This window comes from Ixodes scapularis, unplaced genomic scaffold (assembly GCF_016920785.2).
Source record: "Ixodes scapularis isolate PalLabHiFi unplaced genomic scaffold, ASM1692078v2 PGA_scaffold4__175_contigs__length_147842914, whole genome shotgun sequence".
In the NCBI taxonomy this organism is placed as follows: Eukaryota; Metazoa; Arthropoda; class Arachnida; order Ixodida; family Ixodidae; genus Ixodes; species Ixodes scapularis.
Window position 1 is genome coordinate 140,702,708 of NW_024609879.1, and position 22,388 is coordinate 140,725,095.

At 48.5% G+C, this 22,388-nt stretch overlaps 2 protein-coding genes and 1 pseudogene across 4 annotated transcripts in view; 1 reads left to right on the forward strand and 2 right to left on the reverse strand.

Annotated features, from left to right (window-relative positions):
* LOC115318783 (histone-lysine N-methyltransferase PRDM9-like) overlaps nucleotides 1-22,388 on the reverse strand; it is an 83,048-nt gene that overhangs the window by 41,029 nt on the left and 19,631 nt on the right. The gene's annotated exons all lie outside the window — the stretch shown is intronic.
* LOC115318795 lies at nucleotides 1,004-11,756 on the forward strand (annotated as a pseudogene).
* On the reverse strand, nucleotides 6,473-7,147 carry LOC115311052. The gene is made up of 3 exons (XM_040213771.1): nucleotides 6,954-7,147; nucleotides 6,778-6,780; nucleotides 6,473-6,626 (listed from the first exon to the last, which is right to left on the reverse strand). Exons 1-3 carry the CDS (start codon nucleotides 7,145-7,147, stop codon nucleotides 6,473-6,475), a joined length of 351 nt encoding a protein of 116 aa, XP_040069705.1.

The following is a 22,388-nucleotide window of genomic DNA, read 5'->3' on the forward strand; positions in this document are numbered from 1 at the left end:
ATACTGCGCCGCGGAAAACTTAATAACGATAGCTTTTTATTAACGGTTTTCGCATTTCCTTGCATGTAAATTCTTGGTGAAACATTTATCGTTACATTTCTCGGACCTTTTCTCGCTCTCATCAGATGGCAGGCCAAGCGGAACCGGAAATCGTGCCGGAAATAACCATTTGAAATCCCAGGCTCCCAGGTGGCAATGGCGGCAATGTTCGTTTGGCGTGTCTCAGAAACTTGTGTCCGTTGGTTCATCGTTTCGAACGTGAGCTCTGAAATCAATCCCATTTCTTTTACAACGTGCTGCTGCTCCCTTCCTGCATTATTTGCCGAATCAAGGAGCATCATTCGGAAAGCAGCTCGGTTAGTCAGATCCGAGTGTAACCATCGTATAGCCATTTCGTCCGAAATGCACTCCGGAGTTGGTCGTGCTCCGGAGTGCGTAAAGCTTTACTCATCGTAAAATAGCTTTTGGATTGTTTTTATATTATCGCTAATCTCTCGAGGTCCGCTGGAATTTGTTCCCCGTTCATCGGGCGTTGTATATAGCATTCCTCTTTCATGTGGAAGATGCTATGTTGGACAGACGGGACGGTGTCTGAATGACCGGCTACGAGAGCATAAACTTTCTTTAACATCCAATGTGGGAGGTCACCTTTCGGTGCACTGTAAAACCTGTATGTGCACACCATCTTTAGAAAAAACATCAATCATTGGCCGGTTTAAGGAAAAACAAACGCGCGAGGCGCTCGAGGCGTTCACCATCTTGAGCCTGACCGATCGCTGCGTTAGTCAGCCGTCGGTAGCTTTGAGCGAAAAAGAAGTTGCCTTCTTGCGATCATTTGACTGCGGATGATCTGTTTCCCCCTGGTGACGTTGTCCCCTGTAAAAAATAGTGCTTCATCTTTCTCTTCTTCACTTAATATACTAGAGTTGTGAGTGCGCGCCTGTCTGTGTTCTGTGATCCTACCTCGTTTGTCCTCGTCTCTTTGTGCGCGATTTTAACCATGCTCAACGTTTACCAACTCGCCCAACTTACTGCTCTTCTACCAAATGCACTATTTTGCGCCTAAAGCGATTTCCTGCGCCATGCTGATAAAATTTTGCGAAATTGCGCCAAAGTGCTCCAAAAGCTCTGTTTGCGGATTGGACGGCATTTTGCGCCAGCTACCTGAGCCAACAGCAACCTTACACAAATGAGACATCTAGCGGAACCCGGAACTAGTCGCGCGTAGCGACTATAAACTAAAGCTGGGTGTGACATTTCTTGTTTGTTCTTCGCATCTTGGTCATACCCGTGGCGTGGTTCGAGCGAGTTCGATTTCTGCCAAGGTTCACCGTTTTGTGCAGTTACGCCACGCTTACGTTACCCCGCTGTTCAGAACAGCCGGCTTTGAAGGGGACTGCTGTGCATCGAATGCAATGAAGAAAGGTAAGAGCGTGTGACTGGCTGACCTCAGTTAGGCTTTCAGTGAGACTTTCGCTCTACGTAACGGGGCGAACTCGCGTAGCGTTGAGTCACGTGGGAACCTTTTCGTTTAAAATGCAAATATTCAGCCGGCGTTGTTTGTTTTTTTTAAACTGCGCTATTTCTGTCCAACGTCGCATGTATATCCGAGTCCCGTCGTGTCTTGTGAACTCCACTTGACATTTGGAGGCATTCGAAATGCGCTCCTGGAGACTGAAGACCTCAGCCCCATCTCATCAAGATGGGGCTGAGGGACAAGAACATGGACGAGATCGAATCTGGTCGGGTACTTCTTGCCGAGGCAAATGCAAGTTTGTCTGCGAATACGACCAAGCTGGAAACTGTAAATGAAAAACTATAGAGGCTTTAAATCCTGGACTTCTTTTTACATCTCTTTATTCAAAATAAATCTGGTCCAAAAATTGCATAAACCAGCTTGTTGTCTTTTTTAGTATTAATACTCATTAATACCTCTCAAAAAGTTTCCCCTGATGGTTTTCAACTGGAATATGGCATGAAGCACATTTGCGTTATAGTAAAAGATGCCTGGTAAAATACGTGCCAACTTCAAAATTCTTGTAAAGTCAACTTGGTTGCTGTAAAGCGCTAAAAATGTGTATTTACATGCTACAAAGTGCACAGAAAATTAACATTTGGTGCTCCAAACGGCTCCAGAATGCATATTTTGGTGCTCCCAAAAATTGCTCTAAATTGCATTTCAGCAATGGGATCCCTGCCACCCCTCAAAGCAAACTAAGCAGAACCCAGGATCTTGCATTCAACCCCCACCACCTAGAGTTTGAGTTTTTCCTGCATGACACACCTGCATAGTTCGAGTACTATGGAGTGTATATTGAACAAGCTACATCTGTAGCCCACCACCAATGCGCATTTCTTCTATGCATTTCAACCAGATGCTGACAGGATCGAGTGGCCTGAAGAGGCCAGCAGCTGCATCAAGCCATGACAGCCCCGTTGGAGGTTCCTCTCCTGTAAATTTGGTACCGTGGCCGTCTCGATTCTCAGGACGGAATGTACATTAAGCACATGTTGCACTATTATTTCTTCTACCCTTAGTCACTGGCAGGGACAAGGGACGTCCAAATTATTGCATCTGGTCAGCTCGACGCAATCGACATGGTTGGACCAGCCATACAAAGCATTGCGTCAGACACCAGTGTGGTGAGTTCCCTTGCCACTCCCATTCCACTCTCTTACTGACCTTGAGTGCAAATTGTACTTTAGACACAAATTGCAAACATAGGCCTTTCATATCGGTGCTCACACTTTCAGCTGAACATGAGTGCCATCAAAACTGTGAAATATCTTTAGACCATGCCCAATACAGTGTAGACCGCATATAATGTATGTCGCGGGAGTCGCAAAAATCCGCACTATAAGCGGTACCGCGTTATAACCAAAACATCAATTTTTCAGGCCAAAATACATGCCATGAGACTACTTACCTTTGTAAAAGAATTTACTTTATGTTAGGTGAAAAATAAAGCTTAGTTTGAGGAAAGTCTTTATTTCACCAGACTAGAACAGTTCTGTCTCAAGTGCGTCACACATTTTTTAAAGAAATGAGCGACTTTTGCCTGGCGCAGCCTTTTAACAGCGTCGTGGGTTGCGGACGGACGTCGCGGACGTTGCGAGCGTTCAGGATTGCTAACCCTAATCACTTTTCTCCGGCGATGAAAACGCGTGAAAATTCGCATCCTTCATACGGTACGCGCCAGTAATACCTTCAACTTGAGCACAGGCATGAAATGCTCCAAATAAGAAATCCGGGCGATGTTCGAAAACACAGAAAGCACCACTCTAGTCGAAGTAAACAAACACGACGACACGGGCGTTTCTGCCGTCTTGAGAGTGCCGCCACGACATCGCCGCACGAGTAGGTGGATCTTTCCTTGGATCTTCCCTTCTAGTGCGTGCTGGGTTATCATAACGACACACAACGAAAATTCACAGTCAAGGGTAGCGCTTTTACGCGGAACGATGAGCCTCCATCACGCAATCTACGTCGACGATCAAAACCAACGCCATGTTTGCGGATAGACGCAGCCGACCCGCGACCGGAGAGGAGGAGAAGCGTTGTAATAGAGGTTGGGGGGGAAAGGAAAGAGCCAATAGTGTGTATGCACTGCCGGCATGCAACACTTCTCCTCGACCTGCGATTGGTCTGTCGTTGCGGTTGTTTCCAACCATCGCAGCGGAGGGACGCACGCACGAGAACGACACGTGCATGCGTCCCTCCGTCGCTATGGCAACTGCAGCCTCTCTCTTCGCATCTCCCGGTTTTTTCGAGCAACCTCCATGCCCCGCGAGTGCCGCTCGCGGCTCGCGCCGTTATCTAGCGCCGCAAAGGGAAGCGTGCTCGCTGCGCCGGTCAGTCGGCACGGCCGCCGGGCTCTTCCAGAAACCGCACTATAACCGGTATTTCCCTTCGCGCGCCTGCATTTTAAGTGGTATGTAAATACATGGAGTTCTATGGGAGGCGAACCGGTGGTTTAAAAAAGCCGCGTTATACCCGGTCCTGCACTATAAGCGGTTACGTTGTAAGTGGTCTATACTGTACTTTTTGCAATGTTTGTCGCAGGCTTCCAGCTGCACCTGTTTCGTTCCTCGTGCATCTGTTGGTACAGACAGATCCTGCAGACATAGGCACACAAGAAGGCACTACAGCAGTGCGTAAGTGTGACTGAATACTCAACTTATAGTATAGTATGTATATGTGGGAACCTCGGCATTGTTTAGTTTTAGTGGAAATTAATCCTTTGTTTGCTATGTGTATAGAATCTGCAGCTGCACAGGTGAACCAAGAGTGCAGTGCTAGGATGCCACCTTTGCAGCCTGCCCCAGCACTCCAGGTTCAATTGCCGTCTCCAGTTTGAAGGACAACCCCCCAACTGCAGGCCCAGGACATCCGTCCTCACAGTTCGGCTCCCATACCACCTGATGGTGAGGTAAGTGTCAGCGATGTGCTGGATAGGCCTTCTTATGCAGGCAACAGTAATGATCCAGAGGGCAGACGAGATGGCCCAAGGGATTCTGACAGCAAGAAAACTCAGATGACCCTGGTAGCTGTGACAGCAACACCAGCACCAATGTGGAGGATGAGTCAGCTGAGGACAGCAGTGACTCGGGTGAGCGTTGCCCACAATTCCTTACTATTCTAACGGTCATGCTAACCGCACCAGTGCCTGACCTTCTAAAACGTCCTTACAATGTCCTTACAATGCAGACGAGGGGGAGGACGGCATGGAGGAGAGCAATGCTCCTGGTGACACCAGCTATGCGCCCTCCACAAATGTGAGCTTCCAAAGGTAGTACTTTCAAATAACCCCCGGAATATGTTACAGTTTTATTTATATTTTCAGTGACGACAGTGACTGCATAAAGGCGCCACCCCACAAATAGCGGAAGTTTATTGTTTTTGAAGGGTGCCTCCTGGAGCGTTTCAAGGTGTGCCGCAAGTGCCATGCCCCTTGCTGCAACACCACAGATGTTGTCGGCACACTACTGATTGTCAACAGAAGACATGGTGGAGCCAACCAAAGGTAAGTGGCAAAGCAACAGGCAATGTTTGCATTTGTGCAGCCAATCTCTTTGGAGGTGCTTCTCCTGCGACCATCTTGAGCAGCAACAAGTCCGTCAACATTCAAGCCATCTCGGAGCGCACCTACAACAATATCAGACTGGTTATCTGATGCCTGCTGCGAATCGGGTAAGTCAGAGTAGTAATAAGTGTAGAGAATAAAACATTGCATTGCGTATTGATTTATAACACATAATTGCCTGCCAAGTGTATGAGCAGCAGAACACTGAGCTTCTGCAAGGTCTCCGAGGCAAGAGCATTGCCCTTGCTGGGATGGACGCTGCGATTTGCCAGGATTCAGCGCAAAGTACTGCACCTACAGCTTCCACAAGGCAGTCACCAGGAAGAAAGGCGAGGTAACATTTACTAACTGAGGCAAACTAAATTATTGTAAAACTGATTTGCCTCTTGTTTACAACCACTGTTCCTTTCTGCTTTAAATCTGATTGCATTTGTGGAGGTCTTGCATTGATGCTGCAGTACATTGTCTGTTGGAAGAAATTAATGCGTACACATTGTGACCAGTCATACGAGGTGACGTCAAGCAACGCCATGGAGAAGGTGGCATTTGTTTGTGGCTTCACCAAGCTGAAACAGAAGGGCATACAGGCTACCATTCTGAGGCTTTCCTGAAGCCATTTGATTTCATACAAAATATGTTTACTTGGAGAATAAAAATTACTTGACACATCAACTTGCAATTTTTTATTCAGCATGTTAGAACACAGAAATGCTTTAAAAGAATAGCACATATTGGCGTAAGGTGTGCCTCACTTTCTGATATTGCAGTTAGTCCCACGCAAAAGTCAATGCACTGGTTTAGAGAACTACTCCACGCTGGGACATGTTGGATCCAGCTTAGAATAGTTCCATAAGCCAGTACTTTTTGCCCGGGTTGGTGGAGGTGGATGAGGTGAACCGAAATCTGGGCAGCTCCTGCACCACTCAACACAGCGAAATCTCTGGGGAAACCTAAACCCCGTCGTCTTCCAAAGTGCATATTGTCACGGAGCAAGGCGAAGAGACGGTAAATTATGAACATAAAAGAAGGGTTTAATCAGCGAACTTGTGTCAAACAAAATAAAGAATGAGCGTCGAGACAGCAGAAAAGCAGGCGGCAATTTGGCGGCGTAACAGGAAGCGAGAGCGAGACCGACTCGACAAGGTCACGGGCAGCTCCTTTTCTAATCTCCGTCGGCATCGCAAAAATCCGGCCCAGAAGGTTCGAGCACCGGGTGTTCAGGGTGAGAATGAACACGCACTTTCGAGAACAAGAAACTAGGACGAAATGATAAAAGTTACGCCCGAGTAAGAATAAACGCCAATCTTCTGGAGTTCCGTGACCGAGCGCTGCTTGTTTGGCCCTGCGCACAGCAATATTGCACTGGGGTGACTGAGAACATGTAAGGCCTACAGGGCAGGATATCTAAAGCCACAGTATTCTTCTGATGGATAGGCATTCCTAATGGCCTTTACTACACAGGCAGGCAGGATCTTCCTGTTGTGCCTCCCAAGGCGGCGCCAAATCCACCTTGCAAACTGGTGGTATGCAACGCACCTGTACCTCCGTTGAAGGAATGGAGAATCCAGATTGAACTCGGGTTTACGAAGATCATATCTGCCCATGGTAGAATAAACTGTACCATCTCTTACAATAATGAATTGCACACAAAGTGGAATCCTCACTGCACCTACCAATTCCAACCTCGGATGACTTCCTTAGAACTAGAGGCCAGTTTCTGCACCGAAGTCTGATGCCCGCTTGCCTCATTCCAAACTTAAACAGAGCCCTGTATGTAGGTATTCGGTTATGCAAAATGATTTAGATGGAAACTGACCAGTGTGTTAGTGTTTCAAATACCCGACACCACCTGGTGTTTGAAGGCCTTACCTGTGGGTTTCCCTGTTCCCGACAAGCTCCCTGTCCAAGAGCTCGATCGCCCTCATGCGAAACGCGATTTGGAGGCCGACGGGATTGCGGATTGCCCCGAAGAAGTCGCTGTGCTGTGTGGTGCAGACACTGCCGGTGTTGGCGGCGGCCTCCCCCACCTCCATGCAACAGATACATTTGGCGGCCGTCAACATCACGTGGCAGTGGCCGCAACTGCACCTAAAATCAAAAAAGAAATTGGTGTGTGTATGTTTATACAACCTAGTTAGTCTGTCTCAACGGGCGACTGTAGATTCTAAGCTGTAGATGAAAAATTTAGACAGTGCAGTACAACCGCTAGCCTGGGGTTTTTAACGTGCATCACGCAGTAGTGATACACGACCGCATGCCGGTACGATCGAAATGGGCAATAGTGGGGTGCAAAAAGTTGCTCGGAATTTTGCACGAGTCAATAGCAGCACTACAAGCAAACTTTTCCGTTTTTTCCTTCTGACAAGATCGTACGTCAAAAGATCCCCAGGTAACCAAGCTTTCGGTTGCACGTCAAAAGATCCCCAGGTGGTTGAACATAATCTTCAGTCCTCCGCTGGGGCGTGCCAGATGCCCGTCGTAGGTTTGGCAGGTAAAACCCCCAAATTTGATTTGACCTCCTGACGAGGTGGCTCAACAACAGAAGCAGTTAGTGAGCACTTCTAATCAACGAGGTAGCAGCTACGCTATTTTTGTCCCGTCAATAAAGGAATCAGATGTTCATTACCAGTCCATGTCTTCGAGGCAAGGTGAACTGTCAGGCGGCAGAGGCGCTGCGTCGACTTCGTCATTACCAGCCGTCCTCTGAGGCGTGTCCACGTAAGGTCGAAGTCCGAGCTCTTCGCAGCGATCTAAAAGTTCATGCTTGAGCTCCGGGTTTATCGGTCTCGCTGCCATCGTGGTGACGGCAGGCGTGTGCACGTGTGTTCAACGCCACAACACGTTGGTCGCACCGCAAAATCACGATATTCGGCCAATTAGCCAAGCGAATCCAGTAGTAAAAGGGGGAGTGGCCAGCGAATTCAGATTCAAAAGGCGTTTTTATTGCCACAAAAACAAGGTGAAGGTGAGGGGAATATGGCACGTGACATCTCCGTCTGGGCATGTGGCACTAAAAAGGATGAGGGAGGAGAGAATCTGCACATACACGTCCAGCTTCGCTTTTAGCATGAAGTTTAGGAGACTAAGCTGGTCATTGTCTTTGTCTGATGACTTTGGGTGAACCCAGTCAACCAGGTTCTGGGCATATATGGGTTTGAACTTGGTCCGAATTTGTTGATAGTAGGGGCATTCACAGAAGAGATAAGTCATGCCTCCTTTTATGTTGTTCGTGCATTGGTTGCACGTGCTGGAGCGTCTTCCTTTGCTCCATGCGGCCATGCGTGCTGGGGAGCGGGTGGCACCTGCCATGATGCAGGTGAGGAGGACTAGGGTGCCTACATGTTTCCGCCGCTCCGCTGTTTAGGGTGGCAACAACGTTTGTGATACCTGTTGCCGACAAACCAGTGTTGCCTACCTCGTTACCATGGCAGCCCACGTGAGGTCCGGTGTAGTGACCTTCTGTCCTCTTGTGCCAATTCTCGTCTTGGCTCCTTTTGAGTTGGCCAGGTGTAGCTATTATGTCGTCATCTCCTCAATCAAATCTTCTACTCCATTGCTCCTCTTGCAGTACCCCCAAATTGGATGATGTGGGTTGAAATCTCCTCCGTACACTTTATGGTTTCTAGGGTACATATCGTGCAGGTGAGCGATCCAACCGTTTTCTAGTTGGAGTTGCTGCTTCGAGGGCAGCGGTCTATAGTAGACAGAAGCCATCGTTATATACTTTTGTGGCCAGGAAATCTTAATGGCAAAAACCTCTTGGTCGTCGGTGCAAAACTGCGTGGCGTCGATTTGGCAGCGTGGTGAGTCTGTGCTCACATAGATCATTGCTCTGCCTCTGGGACCCTCCCCAAACCTTTTGTTAGTGATGGATGGGCACGAATACACCTCAAACCCTGGTAATGCAATCTCTGTCGTGTTAGTTTCCTGCAGGAGTAGGATATCTGGGCGTTCCGATGGTACGTCGAGCCCCGAGCTCCGCCACCCTCTTGCGCAGCCCTGGCAATTCCACTGCAGAACTCTTTGCATGATTCTGCAGGGAAAAAGGACTTGAGCGTTGTCATGCGGCTCACTGGAGGGGTACAAAAGCTATCATGATCATCATCTTATAGGGGTACAATTTCGGTCTCGCCTGCAAGTCGAAAAATTTGCATTAAGCGCGAACCACATGTACAAAGAAACCGTCCGATCCGACGTCCGATCAGGCAATACGACAGTCGGAGCCGAGGGTTTTCAACGCTCTCCGGTGCTACAAAAAACTCTTGCCCTCGAAGGCCATTCCGGCAGTTCGCACGTCGGATCGGACGGTTTCGTCGTACATGTGTTTCGCGCTTTTTTACATAAATATTGGGCAAACTTCTTTTTTTTCCGACAAACATTAGTTTTGAGACATGCCTGTCCTAATTGGGTATAAAAAAAATTTTTTTTTTCTGGTTTCAGTGTTTTTTTTGTTCAGTCCTATATTACAACAAATTAACATGCGATTGTGATGTTTTTTTCTAGGGCTACAAGTAGACCCGATTATATCGCACCTGGTTAATTCAAACCATCCCTTGTATCAAACTGTTTGTGAACAGACTAGGAGCTGCAATAGTAATGCATAGCGAAAAATGTGGTTACATTGAACGGGAATTGCAGCGTCTCCCGATAGATCGAACTGCTCTGCAAGCTGGCTTTCGCCCCGTTGCGAGCAACTCGTTGGGGAAAAACCAGCTTGCAGAGAAAGCTGGCTTTTTTTCTTTTGGGGCAACCGCTTTAATCGCCCGGAAGGAGAAAAAAATTCTCTTTTCTCTAGGGAGTGGGGAGAGGGTGAGCCGGTGAGACCTTGAAAGACAAAAAGCGGCCTCTGAATGGCCGCATAGAGCGTCCCTCATGACCTACAGACGCTCCTTTGAGTGTAAACGTTTCTAGATGTGGCGTGCTTGTTCGTTGTCAAATTCATTAAAACTTTTATATAGAATTACTCGCTAGATCGAACTGGTGGACGGGTTTTTCCGAGTTCGACATAAACGGGTTTGACTTAACAGCAGTGCATATGGATAATTTCCATGTTCTTTTCATTTTCAGATTCCTTCGACATGTACATCGGACAAGCACCCTCGGATGTGTCGCCTAGGAAACAAAAGGGTTTCATGAACAAGTATATCGCGGAGCAACTTCAAGATATCGACAGGAAGCTGCAGTTTTAAGCTACTTTCGGGAATTTAGTTTTCCTGTTGATATGATGACAGTGCGTGGCTATTTGCTTTTGTCATGCCTGTAACATATCTGTTTCGTCAACTGTACCTGCTTTCGAGACCTTGTTTTAGTTTCTTGCATGCTCTTTTCAGGAAGTGTGTCAGGATTTCATTTCAGTGGAGAGCCTTGGAATACGAAAGGCAGACCGGGGGTTGCCAGCTTACCTTTTTCTGAACAGGAATCGTATGGGTGGACCTGCATAACGGGTCAGTCCGCGTAACAGGTCGATCCGTATCTGGTCGGGTGCTCCTGTTTGTTACCTGTTCACATATAGGACGACCTGTTTGCATACGGGCCCCGTATGTCCATAACATTGTGTGACCCAAACGGGTCAATCTGTATGAAAATTATATGTGTTTCTTCTGTAAGGGTTATCGCAGCGAGGGGGCAATGAAGGAAATATGGCTGTACTTCTGAGACAGCAATGTTCGCTTATATGTCCCGCCCTACTTAACCGGACACATTTACGCCAAGATCATCATTCATCCGAACACTAGGTTTACTAAAAGTGGGCTATCTTTCTGTGTTTTCAAAGAAAATAACAAATCGAGCCCAAAATGGGGGGTGGGTTACCGTTCGGGGGAGGGGCATCTCGGAATTTTACGGCACTGTCCCCCCTTAACTTTCTGCCCCCCTTGTCTTGCTCGTCCATGTGCAGACCAAGAAGAGGCACCGTCCCTCGAGGGGTCAGTGCAGACCTTCGCGTGCGGGGACTGCGACAGCGTCTTCGCTTCCCTCGAACACTTCCAGGGACAATGGAAGAAGATGCACGAGAAAAGAGGAGGTGGGCACCAATGCAATTACTGTCCCTACTCCAGCGATATTAAACAAAACCTAGTCATGCACGAGCGCACCCACACGGGACAGAGGCCTTTCGTGTGCGGCACCTGCGGCAAGGCTTTCACGCAGCAGGGCAACTTGACCAGGCACCAGAATGTGCACACGGGCGAGCGTCCTCATGAGTGCGCCGAGTGCGGGCAGAAGTTCGCCCAGTTGGCAGACTTGAGGACGCACGAAAGCACACACCGGAGAGCGGCTCCACGTCTGCCCAGAGTGTGGTAGAGGATTCGCTCAGACAAGTCACCTCTCAAGGCACAGGCAAACCCATTCCGGCGAGAAGCCCTATGCCTGTCACCTGTGCTGCTACAGGGCCTCTGATTTCAGCAGCGTGAAGAGGCACCTGATCGGGGCACACTCAAAAGAGTATCCCCACAAGTGCGGGGACTGCGGCAAAGGGTTCCTGTCCCCAGGTGAACTCAGAAGCCACATGAGGAGGCAGCACGCCTGTGGCGACCAGAATCAGTAGATGGACGCAATGTTGGGGGAGAGGCAGGGGGCATACTGGGTTGCGCTCCTAACGACACTGGGGAAACCCAAAAACAAAAGTGACACCGGCGAGATTTTTTTGTTTTAATAAATACATTTTACATAGAATTGACATTGGATTACTGTTCCGTACGAGTGCATCGTCTGAAAGGCCCTCTTTGCCCAACTGTGGGTGTAAGGATTGACGAAGGCAATCCTTACACTCGTGCTAATGCTCTCGTGCTAACGGTCCACCGTTAGCACGAGAGGGACTTGGCTGGTATACGAAAGCGTTGGCGAAGACTTTCCTCGGTAGAGGGCGACTTGGATAGACTGGCGTACTTTGCGATGTGAGGTTTAAAACTCGCGCTTCCAGCCGAGAGAACCTGAACGTGCGTTTCCGGTCGGGAGAGCTATCGGAGAGTGCGGTGGTTGACTGGGCAACGTTAGACCACGTCTGGCGGAATGATCGTCGGCGCTGTCCACATCGGGGACGGCTGTCCGACTTGCGTCACGAGTTCTAAGGAGTCATTTGCTCGCGTCCGAACCTGCTTGACGTTTGGCCGTGAGACATACGCAGATCGTGGAGCCTCACACAGGAAAATTAAGCGATTTTCCCATGGTGGAGAAGTGAGCCGACTGGTTGTGCACTCTCGGCCACTGGGAAACGCCCGTTTCATGACGCGTCGGGGAATCGCAGGTCTACCAAAAAGGGAGGGGCCAACAAGTGATTTTAGTGGTTCTACTTGGTGCTGGAGCTCGATAGCTCACGCTCCGTAATCGAACCCCGTCAAGAGACTCCGAGGGACAGTGCCCCCGTAATCGGGATTTTATCCTACGAGCCAGCCAAGTATGGCTAACACCCGAGCACCTCCTTCCCACCTCGCACTAGAGTAATCTTTGCAGCTCTGTTTCGCTATGTACCTTTATTCGCTACGACAGTATTAAATCATTTATATAAAAGTAGCCCCCTCCTATCGAGTTAGTCGGTGTGGCCAAGGGAACCAACTTGGCCTCCGACGCAAGTACCACCCAGCTTCCCACAGCGAAGTTCAGCCGATGCGGACATTCCGGGGCGACGCAAGGTGTGAACCAAGGAACCCCTACTGGGGAGCTGAATCTTGCTGGAGAGCTATGCTTTGGTTTATCCCAAGCGTAGCTCTTTATTTCATAGCGCCTAAAAAATTGTCTGGAAGCCAATGCTGGAAGCGAGCTGGCGAAAGAAACGCAAGCCACTGGCAGAGACGGGCCTGCCGCTACGGTGAACAAAAGTGAGCGCGGTTACATTGGTCAGGTGACATTTTAAACAGACAGCAAGGTCCTTTAAAGTTCAAATTATTTGTTCCAATGAATATTTAACTCGGGTTCAGTTTGTACATAGAAATATTTATATAGAAAACATCCATCTCAAAGAAATTTTTCTTAACGACAGAGTTGCCAACCAGTAGTTGTTTCTCCAAACAAGCTAGCTTCATTACAACATAAATTATGTAACACTGGTACAAAACACGACCATTATGTTAAGGACAGAGGCTACGTGCCTTGCGTTATCCAAGTCTTTGATGCACTATACTTTGCGTTGCGTTAAGATGCCTCGCCAGGGCCGTGTCACAGACTCGGCCCGTAGCCATCCCCTGCGGTTCATCCAAAGAGGATATCGGCCGCATAGCCTCCACAAGTCATGCTCCCTTGATGCCTCGCCTCTTTGTCATTTTCCTCCTTCCTCTCCTTACTTATCAGCCCAACATGACCACATCACGTGACCGTAGTTAGCCTACGCGTCTACCCTTCGATCTGATAAAACCTACCGGACGGAGCGCGCGCAAGCCTGCAAGAAATCTTCCTACAATCAACCATCCATCTTGCACGTAACATGTCACGCGCACCCCTCCTAGTACTTATAACCTCCTTGGGTTCATCACAAGATAAAACGAGGTCTTAAAGGGATACTTCAACGAAAGTTGAAATATTCCCGTCGTGTTCAAAAATAGGTTGAATATGATCCACAATATCCGTAAATGACAACCGCACGTTTCTATTTAGAGCCTGGTGGCTGTATTTTTCGTTATAAACGGCCCACTCTGGCAAGCGCTCGGAGGAGGCCCCGCGGAGACCACGTGACATCCAACGCAATCGAGACGTAGGTCGTCTCAAGACGAGCAAAACTACGGCGAGGCTGACGTCGAGAGGATGGCCTAGTCGTTCCAGCCACCGAAGCGGCTGCTTTTGTACGAATTTTGAGGGACGGGTTAATCTTCTGTAATCTTGTAGGGGGACAATAGCGACTTCTGCGACACACAAAAGGCAATCTCGGGAAGCGGGGAGTTCCTCCTGCCCCTCTTCTCTCTTCGTGGCCGGAGGCGAGACAACCGTTGCAACCTAAGAACGAAGGGCGAGGGTAAGACGGGCCGGGGAGGAGGAAGCAGACGAAATGCTGGAGAAGAGAGGGGAAGCGAGGCGTTAGCGACATCCACCAGGTGCTCTTTGCTAATCGTTTAATTTGTTTTAAAATTCCTTTTTGTGACTTTTTTAACAAGATATTGGTTTGTTCGATGTGATGCTGCTCCTTTGAACACATATAGACCAAAAAATGAGTGCCGAAATTTCGTTGTAGTATCCCTTTAACGTAAAAAGAAACGGAGGCAGGTTACGGACAAAGGATGTCCCCGCGCACGATAGAGCTTACCTCGAGCCCTTTAAACAATTTGACCCCCTTCCCTGGACCCCCAACAGCGATTCTACTCTGCCCTCCATGGCTAGCAGCCGCGAACAGGAAATAAGGGCTATCATTGTCGCCAAACAATGAACCCGAAGCCCGCCATCCGCGACCGGCGCAGAGAAGAAAGCAAGCGACGTGTCCATGGGAAGATGGAAGAACGCCTCGCCGCCCCTCCGCCCCTCCAATCTTCCTATCGAAATGGTGGAAGAAAGCCTTCAATCCTGAGCAAATGACTAGGTCGACAGTGGTATTAAGTAAAACATCTAAATGTTTAACTTCTACTGTGGCTTTATGCCAGCCTTGAAACCAGTCGCTCAAAATCTACACAATCGCACTTAATTTCGCCGGAGGTATAAAAGAGGCACGGAAAGGCCAAAATTATATTATTATTAGGGGTGTCGCGAACTTTTGTCGAACCAGATTTTTTGGTCGAACTTTGGGGGTTCGACTTGGTCGAACCGGTTCGACGAACCTTCGAACTTTTCACCAGATACGAACGGTTCGACCAGTGGGTTCGACTTTGTGGACAGTGTGGCCAGACTTTGATATAAGTATGTCTAGGTTTGGAGAATTTTTTTTTTTTATGCAAAGGGTTATTTTATTTTGTGAACAGCTGCAATTGAAAGAAACTAATTTTATTCACTAAAGAAGTTAATAACTTAAATTTTTGTACTGTACTGACTGAAACAGCGGATCAGCGCTGCACTTAATTCATCTTTTAGCCATTACCATCCAATCCGAAGCCAACTGGCCAGCCTGTCGCGCATGCGCACACGAGTCGAACCTCAATACAAGGTTCGACGAACTTTCCACTAAAAGTTCGAAAAAGTCGAACCTGGTCGAACTCGAACCGCGGCCGGTTCGCGACACCCCTAATTATTATTATTATATTATTATCTGAAACAATTAACAACAATGCATGGACATTATCCTCAATATTCAAAACTTCTGAACGCAGTATTCGTGAAGTAAACAACTTTTCCAAAAGCCAAATTTGAAGTTCCCGCGCGATCCGCGCCTGTGCAGTGACGTTTGTCTCTTCGGCTTTGGTTCGAATACGAGATCGGCCAAAAATCAGACTCCTCCAAAAGCTGGCTCTGCTTCGAAGGCAAGGAGGATAGAAGGGTAGGAGAGGGCATGACGCCAGCCGCGTAGCCTCCACAAGCCATGCTTTCTTGACGCCGCGCCTCTTTCGCATTTTCCTCCTTGCTCTCCTCACTTGTCCCGCCCAACGTGACCACATCACGTGACCGTAGCTAGCCTTCGTCTAGCTATGGGGTGCTAGAATGCACAGTCTAGCCTTCGTCTGATAAAACCTACCGGACGGAGTGCGCGCAAGCCTGCAAGAAGTTCTTCTACAATCAACCATCCATCTCACACGTGACATGTCACGCGCACCAATCGCCAGACAGATCTGCGGTCACGCTGGGCACAACATCGTTTAAACTTTTTATGGCTAGGCTTCACCAATATTGCAACGTGCTCCTTGTTTGAAGGTCGGAGGTCATAGCGACGTCGAGCGGCAGCATCCACGTTTCTCCTTCAGGTGCTTGACAGGCCTCGGTGAGGTTTCAGCAAAGTATCGCTCCAGAAGCGAGGAGCGCGCGCAACCTTTTTCGGAGGCGCGGCACTTTTTCGGTCGCCTTCACTCGGGGCACCTGTTTGCCGAAACCCAGTTTTATAATAATAATAATGCTTTATTTGTATATATTTTAGGAGATCCAGACCTGCAAGGGCCGCAGAAGGCAGACTGCCCATACCAAAAGGCCTGCGGGCCCAGCCTGGGTCCTATTGTTCATAGTTGTTCACGGGTTAGTTCGTGTGTCAATAGGTTGTTTGCACATGACGTCAATTCGCCATTTTGTTGTTAGTTTGTTTTTTCAAAGAAATTTATTACATTGAAGGATTACATCGTAACCGGTTGAGATGATGTCAGCGGTGCTCTACGGATTTGGGGGGGCATGTAAATCCTTGGAATGCTCGAGTTTGGCACACGCCAGACAGCTCACAACAACAAAATGGTGGACGAAATTACGTCAGTGAAAACACCCTATACTGGCGCTGCACTACGTGGCCCGTAGGGCAGCCCTCATTATAGTCTTGAGGTTGTCGGCGTCGGGTGGGAAAGTTCTGGTGTGGTCAGATGGAAGCCGACGCCATAGAGCTGCTGACGGGGCAGCCAAGATGAGCCGTGGCGTTGCGTGCGCGTAAGGAGTGGCTGAAGACGGCCTGTTCGTTTGTTCAGGCGCGGACTGAAGGGCAATTCCTGGTGGCCAGGGGACTTGACGCGGCACATTAGTCGCACTGTTGAGGCCCGTACTCTTGAGTCAAGAGGTTGCCAGGAGGCATGCCGGAGCAGTTCGGTGGAGGAAATTACAACGTAGGGGAGTTGCTCATTCTTAGGTGTTGTGCGGCGGTAAAAGGTGTACGCTGCACGGCGTTGAACGCTGGCGAGACTTGTTTGAAGTGCTTGTGACTGGGGTAACCACACGGCACTACAATATTCAAGGGCAGGAAGAACGAGCGCTGTGTACAGACATCGGAATGCACTCGCCGGCATTCCGGTGGTCACGCGCGTCACGAAACCTAGCAGGCGGCGAGACCTGGGTAGAGTACGATTTGTGTGCGTGGAAAAGTTCAGCCGAGAGTCCAGCTCGACTCCAAGCACCACAGCCGTACTGGCTCGGCTTATCACGTGATGCCCATGTTTTAGACGAGGTGGTTGGAGAGAAAATGGTGGGCGACTTGAATTAGTGAAAGTCACTGTCGAGCACTTATTTGCATTGATGGGGAGATGGTGCAGCTGCGTCCAGTCCAGACAACGATTTAGGTCAGCCTGTAGACTGACGTAATCAGCAGGAGAGCGGATGGGTTGGAGCAGAGAGATGTCGTCGGCGTATAGGATAGGAGTTGAGGCCAAGTTATCTGTAATGCTGTCGATGAAAATGGTCAATAGGGTAGGGCCAAGGATGCTGCCCTGTGGGACGCCAGGACAGGAGTAGCTGTTGAGGAAGCACCTCGGTAGATGACTCGCTGGGTACGGCCAGTGAGAAAGGAACCGAGCCAGCGAAGCAGGGGCCCACGCAGCCCTTTTAGCTCAGCACTCGCCAACAACCCAGGATGGGGGAGCCGGTCAAAGGCACGAGAGACATCTAGCTGGACCAACTCAACGGGTGTGCGGTCATCAAGGTGTGCAACGCAAGGTTCGCCTACAAGATGTTTCATGAGAATGCGAAGCGTAAGTTCGTCTGCTTCTTGCAAAGGGCTTGCGATGATGTCAAAACGCCGAACTCTTATTGGCTGATCGAAAAACAAAAAAATAGTGGAAGGTGTACCCACTCTATTTTCAGTCAAAGCAATCGGAGCTCGGCGTCGCTGTCACCGCAACTCCTGCGCCAGAAGCGGACGACTTTCTCTATGCATAGACCTATAACCAGGGGTGCTATGTTGCGCTTTTTGCACTCCCAGGAGACTTGGAAGAGGGAAGTGACGTCAACGACACAGCAAACGCAGTTTGGATGTTGACAGAAGAAAACGAAATCAACATCCAATCTGCGTTTGCTGTGTCGTTGACGTCACTTCCCTCTCCCTAGTCTCCTGGGAGTGCAAAAAGCGCAACATAGCCCCCCAGCAGTTCGTCACGACCAGTGGTCACGATCGCTCGATCGCCATGATGCCATCTTTTCTTCGAGGCGCGCGCCGATTTGGCTTTTTGGGGGAAAAGCTCCCCGCCGTTCGGCGTGCCCCTGCTCATGAGCACGCGAGCAGGAGCTCACGAGCTCCTACTCGTGAGTTCAGCAGCGAGAGCGAGAAAAAGAAAGGAAAAAAACGTCCGGCGTGCCCCTGCGCGAGCTCACGAGCTCCTGCTCGTGAGTTCAGCAACGAGAACAAGAAAAAAAAAAAAAAAAATAAGGGCTCTGAGATGCCATCCCATCTGTCTTCTTAGAAAAAGAAGAAAACCACACATTCTCCTACTTACATGAATGAAAACGGCACCATCAGCACCTATGACCAAAATCAGTGTCAAGAAAAAGAAGAAAAAGGAGTTGGGGGTTCTGAGTTGCCATCCCATCTGTCTTCTTAAAAAAAAAAAAAAAAAGAAAACCACACATTCTCCTACAGACATGAATGAAAACGGCACCATCAGCACCACCTATGACCAAAATCAGTATCATCAGCACCACCCGAGCTTCGCCCCAATCAACATCATTCACCACCGTAAAGATGCGGTAATACATATATTATATATATATATATATATATATATATATATATATATATATATATATATATATATATATATATATATATATATATATATATATATATATATATATATATATACACGGTAAGAAGGTTCAACGGGCCGGTTGGACGTAAAACGAAAGTGGAGGAGATCCAGGAAAGGCCTTTCTTTACTGCACCGACGTTTCAAGCGGGGACCGCTTTTCTTCAGGGTGAATGGTTGTGAAATGTCCTCTTCTTCTTGTTGATGTTCGTGTGGAAGAGGAAGAGTTACTATGAAGGGTATTAAAAATATTCAGAACAGGAGCAAAAAAATTATCGTAAATCTTTGAAATTAGTAATTATAAACCATGTTAATCCAATTCAATAAAACGAAATAAATTGATTTGTAGTATTTGGCACAGTCTTTGTTACAGCTCCTGAGCACAATCACCCCCGAGCAACCGGAGCGCACACAAAAGTGGCAATGAGGATGTGTTCGGGATTAGCACCGCTTCGGGAGCGGAGATCTAGACCACGCAAGGGTGCCGTGGCGGTTTTTTATGAAGCATTTATGTTATATTTGAATGATGCTTACGTGCCCAAGAATTTAACGCAGCGGAAGGATTACCACGGGACGCACGGTCACGAGGATGTTCACGAGAGGCGTGGAACGAGCTCACGATGGCAGGCGCCTTTGGTGCAACAATGTCATCGACACGCTCGGCTAGTACAGTCCGTGCAAAACCAAAATAATTGTGTGGCCTCGGCCCTACACACAGCGTGGCAGCCAAGTGAGCACGCCTGGACTTGCATTAATACCACAAGCAACCGAATTGAATTTGTGAATGAAAAAAGCCTCCTTCAACTCTCTGTCGTGATCAGAGCTAAATCCAGATTCCAGAAGGATGACACGTATTTTTTCAATGCTATGCTCTTTAAGATGCATGTGTTTTGAGAAGGGGAGCGTGGGTAAGGACTTGATATGAGACTTGTGATTGTTGAAGCGCAACCGAAATGAAGTACTGGTTTGTCCTATATAATCCATGTTACATAGTTTACAGCGTAAAAGATAAATAACGTTACGCGTACCGCAGTTGAGGTTACCAGTGATTTTGAAAGAAAAGCCAGAGTTCGCGCTAGTGACAAGATTGGTGGTTTCGACATATTCACAAATTTCACACCTGGGCGTCTGGCAAGGTCTACAACCAGAAACGTCAGAAGTTCTATTTTTCGAGTGCACCAATATGTCCTTAAGGTTTCTACCTCGTCGATATACCACGCGTGGTGATACCGGAAAAAGGGTGCGTAATTTATCGCTTTGCTGCAAAATACTGTGATGTTTCCTGAGAATATTGTTTAAATTTGGAAGGCGGGCTGAATATGTAACCACCAGGTTGGCGTGCTCGTTTTGTGACATTTTGGGTTGGGGTTGATTGATAACTTGCTCTTGGTCGAGAGCACGTGCTTTTTCAATGGCTTTATCGACAATGGCTGGTGGATAATTCTGCTTGGATAGCACGAGTTTCAGATTGCTGGCGTTGCGTTCGAATTCATCTAAACTGGAGCATATTCTCCGGAATCTGTGAGCTTGAGAAAAGGGAATACTTGTTTTGCAATGTTTAGGGTGGGAGCTCTTGAAGTGCAGGTACTGTTGACGGTCCGTCGACTTCCTGAAGAGTTTTGTTGTAAGAGCATTCCCGCTGATCTCGACTGTTACGTCAAGAAAATCAATGCTCGTTTTAGAATAACTGTGCGAAAACGTAATACTGGGGTGGAGACCGTTGAAATCCCGAATGAAGTCTGTGAGTGCTGACTCCCCGTGTGCCCATACCATAAATATATCATCGATGTATCGCTTATAAACCAGAGGTTGCAGAGAGCGACTAGACAAGAAGCGTGACTCTAAATCGGCCATAAAAAGATTTGCATAGTTAGGGGCCATCTTTGTGCCCATTGCAGTTCCCCGAGTCTGTAGAAAGTGTCGTCCTTCGAATTCAAAGTTGTTGTGTTCTAAAACTAACCTGAGAAGTGTTGCGAGGACGTCGTTGTTATACGCCTTGATTACTGCTTCGATGCCATCCTGGTGAGGGATGTTTGTATATAAGGACGCAACATCCATGGTGACCAGGATTGCGTCAGTAGGAATTACAAGTTCTGTTATTTCTCGAAGAAAGTGATTTGTGTCCTTTATGTATGATGGCATCATACATAAGCATCATTCAAATATGACATAAATACTTCATAAAAAACCGCCACGGCACCCTTGCGTGGTCTAGATCTCCGCTCCCGAAGCGGTGCTAATCCCGAACACATCCTCATTGCTACGTTTGTGTGCGCTCCGGTTGCTCGGGGGTGATTGTGCTCAGGAGCTGTAACAAAGACTGTGCCAAATACTACAAATCAATTTATTTCGTTTTATTGAATTGGATTAACATTGTTTATAATTACTAATTTCAAAGATTTACGATAATTTTTTTGCTCCTGTTCTGAATATTTTTAATACCCTTCATAGTAACTCTTCCTCTTCCACACGAACATCAACAAGAAGAAGAGGACATTTCACAACCATTCACCCTGAAGAAAAGCGGTCCCCGCTTGAAACGTTGGTGCAGTAAAGAAAGGCCTTTCCTGGATCTCCTCCACTTTCGTTTTACGTCCAACCGGCCCGTTGAACCTTCTTACCGTGCATGACCACGACGGCTGCCGGATCCATGGATCGGCCTTCGGTAAATCTTCCTCCCTACGCCTTCTCCGCTGCGATCATTGGAGACTCTCAGACGAAATACTTGTTTCATCATTTCGACCCCCTTGCCGGCGACTCGCCGGGGTTCATTTCCTGTCGTGGTGCTCGCATCGCGGACGTTCCCAGCCTAATAGTCAAGTTGCCGCAAGGAATAACCAGACTGATACTTCATGTCGGAAGTAATGACATTGTCCGGAATGGTGCGGCTCGTGTGTGCAGGGACTACGTTTGGATGATACGGCAACTACAACGAAGTCGCCCTGAACTGCGAAGCATTCACGTGAGCCTCGTGCTTCCTCGCCACACCAATCGCCGCAGGGCAACATGAATAGAAGCTTCGTTCGCCGCTTTAACTACGAAGCTCGTAACTTCAACCAGGAGATGAAGAGACTATGCTATGGAGATCTCGCGAGAGTGTACTTCATAGACCACGGTTTTCACCAACTTCCGCCATGGCGGTTTCTTGCGGCCGATGGGGTTCACACTAGTTTTGAAGGCGTCGCACTGCTGTCGGAGCACTTCAAGGCTGTGCTTGGATATGGCAGAACCAACCGGACCTCTCACTGGCTTGACAGGTTTCCAACTGCTGCTTCGCCTAGCTCGAGAAGTCACTTCAATCCATCTGGTTCTCCCCCAGCAACGGAAACAAGCCCTGGAGCTCTTCAGGCACAGCCCGCTGGTCTTGTGTCTGCGGCCGTGAGGGCTACAACTCTTCGAAGAAGCCCTGACGCTCTGCGGGCACAATGCATATTACCCGAATCTTCATCTACCAGTGCCTCGGCCGCGCGAAGGAACCCCGACGATCCGGCTCCAAGTATCCCGGAGCCTGGTCCCCGGACACCGGCCAGGGTAATCGAGTCTAAGCCCATGAGTGCTCCAGCGCAGAGCCCTCTTCCTTCCACTCCGCGGGCTCCTTCGGGTCCATGCGTTGCCCTATCTTCGGAAGAATTTCCCAGCCTGCCTCCATCTTGATCCCAGCCTAAGTCGGGAATCCCTTCTGCTCCGACAACTGACCCGACGCCCCGTCACCCCTACAATCTGCGGAGTTCGTTCTGACTCACTGGGACAACAG

Excerpts from the sequence above, each read along its gene's own strand:
- LOC115311052 (XM_040213771.1), bottom strand. The coding sequence starts at position 7,147 with ATGTTGACGGCCGCCAAATGTATCTGTTGCATGGAGGTGGGGGAGGCC.